Source organism: Carassius auratus, unplaced genomic scaffold, assembly GCF_003368295.1.
Source record: "Carassius auratus strain Wakin unplaced genomic scaffold, ASM336829v1 scaf_tig00041983, whole genome shotgun sequence".
NCBI lineage: Eukaryota > Metazoa > Chordata > Actinopteri > Cypriniformes > Cyprinidae > Carassius > Carassius auratus.
Window position 1 is genome coordinate 82,389 of NW_020526686.1, and position 6,000 is coordinate 88,388.

At 38.5% G+C, this 6,000-nt stretch overlaps 1 protein-coding gene across 1 annotated transcript in view; it reads right to left on the reverse strand.

Moving 5' to 3' along the window:
• LOC113085605 (mitogen-activated protein kinase kinase kinase kinase 4) overlaps positions 1-4,361 on the reverse strand; it is a 50,630-nt gene extending 46,269 nt beyond the window's left edge. Inside the window, exons 1-4 of the mRNA XM_026255211.1 lie at positions 4,263-4,361; positions 1,630-1,755; positions 1,029-1,139; positions 736-826 (exon numbers count right to left, since the gene is read on the reverse strand). Coding sequence (XP_026110996.1) covers positions 736-826; positions 1,029-1,139; positions 1,630-1,755; positions 4,263-4,277 — 343 coding nt within the window. The 5' untranslated portion in view covers positions 4,278-4,361. The remainder of the gene's footprint in view (positions 1-735; positions 827-1,028; positions 1,140-1,629; positions 1,756-4,262) is intronic.
• Between the last annotated feature and the right edge of the window lie 1,639 nt (positions 4,362-6,000).

A 6,000-nucleotide genomic window follows, 5' to 3' on the forward strand; every position in this document is an offset into this window, starting at 1 on the left:
TATGCATGAAATAGCATTTCACCCCCCCTTTAAAGCCCCTTTCACACTGCAATTCCGGCAAATACACAGGTAAAGTGTTCCGGCAATTGTTCCCAGGTTACTAGATTTTGCACTTTCACACTGCCAATGATTACCCAGGATATGTGCGTGCTTTCACACACAACCTGTAAAGGTCCCGTAATGACACGTGACTTCAGGGCGTGATGTGTAATGTACGAGTTGAAAACGTTAGGCACGTTATACTTTCACTGAAGCAAGCGAACGATCTCTGTGTCAGTGCGGAAAGTGAGGAACTAACTGATCATTACAGTTTGCACATTTTATTTTTTTTTTTTGCGAACGTTGATCTTCCTTCATAACAGCCGGTAAAAGAGTTGCGCGATAACGTGCATCATCACTATGACACGGCATTAGATCTGCCTTTTGTTCACACATGGCTCATCCCGGGATTGAACCCAGCAATGTTACTAGGTCCCCAACCCGGGTTCGATGCCGGAATTAATCCCGGGACATGTTTGCTTTCACACAGAAGGCAACCCAGAAATGTTCCGGCAATTTTCCGGGTCCAACGTGCAGTGTGAAAGGGGATTAATTGAGAACTCTAATTTACTGATTTTTTTTTTTTTTTTTATATACAATTTCTACAATTATACCAGTTATACCATGTAAAGTAAATGTAATGCAAGTAAAAAGTATTTCATTTATTTTAGGAAAATAAAAGACAATGTGACTCACCCAGTTTCACCTCTGCATTCTCTGTTAACAGCACATTCTGACCCTTGATGTCACGATGGATGACATGGTGGACATGCAAATGGGCCAGACCCTGAAAAGAAAAAATAACCCTACATTAAACCTGAAATGTAAAAGTTATGGAAATCACTCAGATTTACACCCTTGAGGACAAACTTTGAATAAGAGAATTCAGTCAACATAAATATGAAATAAATTCAAGAGACTGGAGATATTTCTATAAAAATAAAAGTCCTGAGAAAGAGTGTAAATGGAGAGCTTTTGCAGTCACTCACTCTCAGAATCTCTCTGGAGATGTATGCAATCCAGTCTTCTTTCAAACTGTTGCCTTTGGTGTTCTTAACAAGGTCTGTTATAGAGCCAGCACCACAAAACTCCATGACCAACTGCATAGACAAAGAAACATACAGAAAAATCAAAGGGGGCAAAACAACTCTCAAAACGTTATAATGCTTATGTTGCATTTAAACATATTATTATTATTATCATCTCACATGCTGATGCTTCTATACAAATTTAAGCATCCTTATAGGAAAATGAGCCTGCCATCTCCCAGCATAAAAACATTGGTGAATCATGGGTGTTGGCTCTTTTTATCCAGATTGGCTAATAGTATTTCAATATCATCCTATAAACTGCAGCAAACTCCTAGCAAACCACACAGCTATCTGTCTGAAAGAATGCATGGCCTTAAACCCTTCAATCTTCAAGCTTTTAAAACTGCTTCAACTTTCTGGTCAGGCTTTTCTGTCCTGACTCCTGACAAACTTTTTTTTTTTTATCTAGTTGCTTTTTCAGTGCTACAGTACATCAAGGAAAAGCACTTTATTTAGACCATGAGGCAGTGAAAAACATGATCAATGTTTAGATACCCACCCATAGCTGGTCATCATGTCCAGGAGGACTCTTATTGATAAAAGCACCATAGTATGTGGCAATGTTTCTGTGGTGGGAGTATTTCTTCAGCATGTTAATCTCAAGTTTAATCTCCTCTTCCTCGTCCTAAACCAAACACATCAACAGAAAGACACATACAAATTTGATGAACCATAAAACATCAAAGAGAGTTGCTGCTAATTCTTTTCAGACATGCAGTCAAAGGAGGCAAACACTTTTTTTGATTCATGTACAATTCAGGGGTACCGAAGACTCACTTCTGCTATGCTTGCTGCAATTTTTTATGCATGATATGACAAAGAACACAGCACAACTATGATTCGTTGCACCACTACTATAGTATCATTTGAAAACATTGCAGTTGCGTTTTAAAATAAAACAACGAGCACCATGAAACCATTTAAAGAGACACATTCAGCGGTATCCTTGACGGGAAACATTCAACAAAGTAACATGATCTCCAACGTATGGCGTGCTCTCTTCATTTTATCAAATGATCATAATCACATCTATTCATTTTACAGTCCTGCTACTAGCATTTTATTAAGACTTAAACCCTTTAATTCGGGTGAGAAAGCTTTTTTTCCAAGTGGCTTTTGCACATAATAATAATACCGCTGCAGATTGATGCATTTTGCAGCATTAAGGTAATTAAATGAACATTAATTTAAACGACGATCGATCATGGAAATTATCGAATATTGACATCCCTAAATACAAATGAGTTGGATGGAAAACTGGTCATTGTCTGCATCAAACCATACTTCCGAACAAATGTCATTCACCGTTCTGGGCAGCTCCAGGACAGCTGTCTCTCCGAGCACGGTGCTGTCTGTGAGTGGGTCAGAGTAACGTCAGAGACAGTTTACTTTGGTAACGTCACGCTGCAGTGTTTGTTAGAGCTGCCAACTTCTCCACCCCATTTAGAGTGAAATTCTCTGACTACCTTTATCTCCCAGGACTGTTGTTGAATCTTCCAAAAATTTTGGTTTGTGGTGCTTCACATGCAGAGGCAGTAGCAGCACTTTCCACCGCACCAATAACACGGGGCTACCCGCCGACGTGCCTGACTTTAAATTGCCGCTCCTAAACACGGATATCAGCCGATGCTGATATATAAAAAAAAAAAAAAATCACAAATATCTAATAGATACCCAAAATTTCTACTTAAGTAAGGTAACAAAGTATTTGTACTTTGTTACATGACACCTCTGGTATTAAGGGTGGAAGAGAGTGCTGTTCATTCACCCAAGCTTACTGAACACATAGGGCCTAGCTTACTGAAAAAAAGTTCTTCTTTCAGATGAAAATAACAACAACTTGATGTCTAGCATTCAATAAAAAAAGGTCACCCAAAATACTTGTTTAGAGCAATTGAAAGAATACAGTAAGCAATGTAAACTTGAGGGCTTTAAGCTAATACAGAGAGTGCTTTTCCAAAAAAAGAAATAAATAAAAATTAACAGTGGGAGCCAGCAGCCTATCATGGAGAAAAAAAAAATCTCTGAATGCTCCACGTGAAACTTTGGCGTTCCGCCCTTTTTCTATCGTGTCTAATGATGTTGGTTAATATGCACGAGGAAGAGAGAGAGAGAGAGAGAGAGAGCGCAAGACAGCGCTCGTGTAGTTTGAAGACTGTGAGTGCGCGAGCGCGCGTGAAACTTTGGTGTTTCGCCCTTTTTCTATCGTGTTTAATGATTTTGATTAATATGCACAAGGGAGAGAGAGCAAGAAGCGCTCGTGTTGTTTGAAAACTGTGACTGCGCGTGCAGCCGGGGCTCTCTCTCGTTCACACGTTGTCAGGCGCAGCAGTCATTCTATTCTACATCACTCACCGATCAAATAAGGCTTTGACAGCCGCCAAAATAAAAAAAAGATCAATGTAGAAAAACCCCTGGATTGGTTATATAACGTTGATCCGGCCATCGCGTATATTCAGCGCACATGAGGTAAACGTTTTGCAAACGTTTTTTAGAGAAATAAAAACAGGTAGACGAATCGAAGCGCATATTTTGTGTCAATGTATTTTTTGCGTCGATGTCATCGATGACCTCGACGCGTTGTCCCAGCCCTATTTGAACGATTAATTGCCACTTTGAACAATTGCGTAATTGTGGCATCCAAAATTGTATTTGCGAAAATAAATGTGATTAATTGTGCAGCCCTATTGCTGGGTGTACCAAATGAATGAATTTTTTCAAGTGAAGTAAAATATGCTTAGGGAAAATTGAACACTGAACATGGACCCTGGCAATTGAAATGCAGCTCAGTTCATGGATCTCTCCATGATATCAGTATATGGATCTCTCCATGATAATTTGAAACAGTTGTGTTACAGAGAGACATATGACATATGGATAGTAGGAGTGCCAGGACCAAGATTAGATGGAGGTTATATTGGCTTGGGAAGAGGTATATAATTTTGGCTACAAACTGCATGGTTCCCAGTGGATCTATTCCTGTATCTTTCAGATCAGTAGAGCCTGTCTTTGTGTTAATCTAGACCCAGTTTCCTACACCCAGACTTTGATACCAACCACTTTCAGAGTTGCAAAAATCAGTAACATAGGGCAATATAATGAAATTTTAATAAATATAGTGTGCTTTTTTACCTCTGTGACATCCATGACTTTGATTGCTGCCAGCTGTCCTGTTTTGACATGTCGACCCTGTGGATGAAAACAAATAATTAGTCAGCAGCCTATTTTTTTTTCAATAACAGTGATATGACTTAAAAACATTTCCGATATTTCGATACATTACCAGTGTATTGATTTGATCCCATTCATTGATTTATTTGTGACGTTTGACTTTTGTTGAATAAACATGATCACTGCACACTTCAAAATCATAACGGCACGTTTGTTTTTTATGAATGTATCTCTGAAGGGATTAGACTGTCTTCAGAAAAAGTTTTGATAGCATTTTCATTTTATCTGATAAAGAAGCATTTAGGAATATTGTTATTTTTTTCTGCAGCAACTTTTCATACTCTTTATACTGGCTAAAGCACATTTGTTTCAATCTATAAGAATCATCAGCCTACAGTAGCAGTCAAAGCTTTTTGTACAGTAAGATTAACTAGGGGTTCAAGCACACAGTGCTGAAAACCTATTGTAATTGTAAGGATTTTTTAAATTATTATTATTTTTCTCTGCTAAAACTGATCGTGCAGACCAAACCGTAAGGCCTAGAGAGCTGAAACTTGGCCGGAAGGTAGAGCTCCCCGAGGGGACATTCTGACAAAGTCTCAGCCCAATCGGCCAAACGGGGGCGCTACAGCGCAAGAAACAATTTTCAGACATTTTTGGCCATAGATCGTAAACCGCTGGATGTAGACTCAAAAACTATGCATCGTTGTTGTCCTTGGGTTAGTACGAACAAAATTGCTCTGCGACTTTTTTTTACTCTACGACGCACCGTTTTTCTGTAAAATTGGCCTAACTCTCAAACCTACTTTTGCGAACTAGTCCTAGGATTTTCAACCAATCGGAACCAAACCACTGCAGAAATATTCCCTGGACACTCAATATCAATAATTATCAAAAAAAAGTTAAAATTTCGATTACGTGAAACAGTACACCAAACAGCATCTATGCTAATGTTAGCCAAATGTTATTTTAACTATAACTCTTGAATGGAATGAGATATCTTCACCAAACTTGGTACACATATGTATGAGCTTAATCTTTGGTCAAATTAAAAAAAATTGCGCACCTCTGGCACTTGGGGGCGCTATAAGATAGAAAAAACATATAAATGGCTATAACTAGGCAACCGTTGGCTCGATCGACTTGACAATTGGTATGCAGTGTCTTTGTCTGAAGGGGCACAAATATCTATGAGGACATTTGCATATCTAAAAAAACATGGCCGCCATTGGCCAAACAATTTTAAGCACCTATTTAATTGAAGTTGATCGGAATGAAACTCGCTGGGTACGTTCGACTCATGAACCTTAAAGTCTATAAGAATTTTGAAAGAAATCGGCCACTAGTTGGTGCTAACGAGTTTTATCACGTGGTGTTTCACATATCAACACTATATGCATATCATTTGACAGATCTCATAATGCACAACTTTGCCTCAAGAACCATTGCTGTCAATCAAGTTCAATTGTTATTCACAAATATGTTAAAAAGCTACTTTTGCAACCTAGTCCTAGGTTTTTTGCCCGATCGGAACCAAACCACTGCAGTAATATTCAGTGGACTCTCTAGATCAATGTAAAAAATGTAAATTTGTCTTTCATTTACCTTTGACCGGGTAATTTAGAAAAGGGGTGTGGCCAAAATACCCAAAAGCCTATAAAACCTAGACGAAAACTGGAAACTTTACAAAACTTAGTGA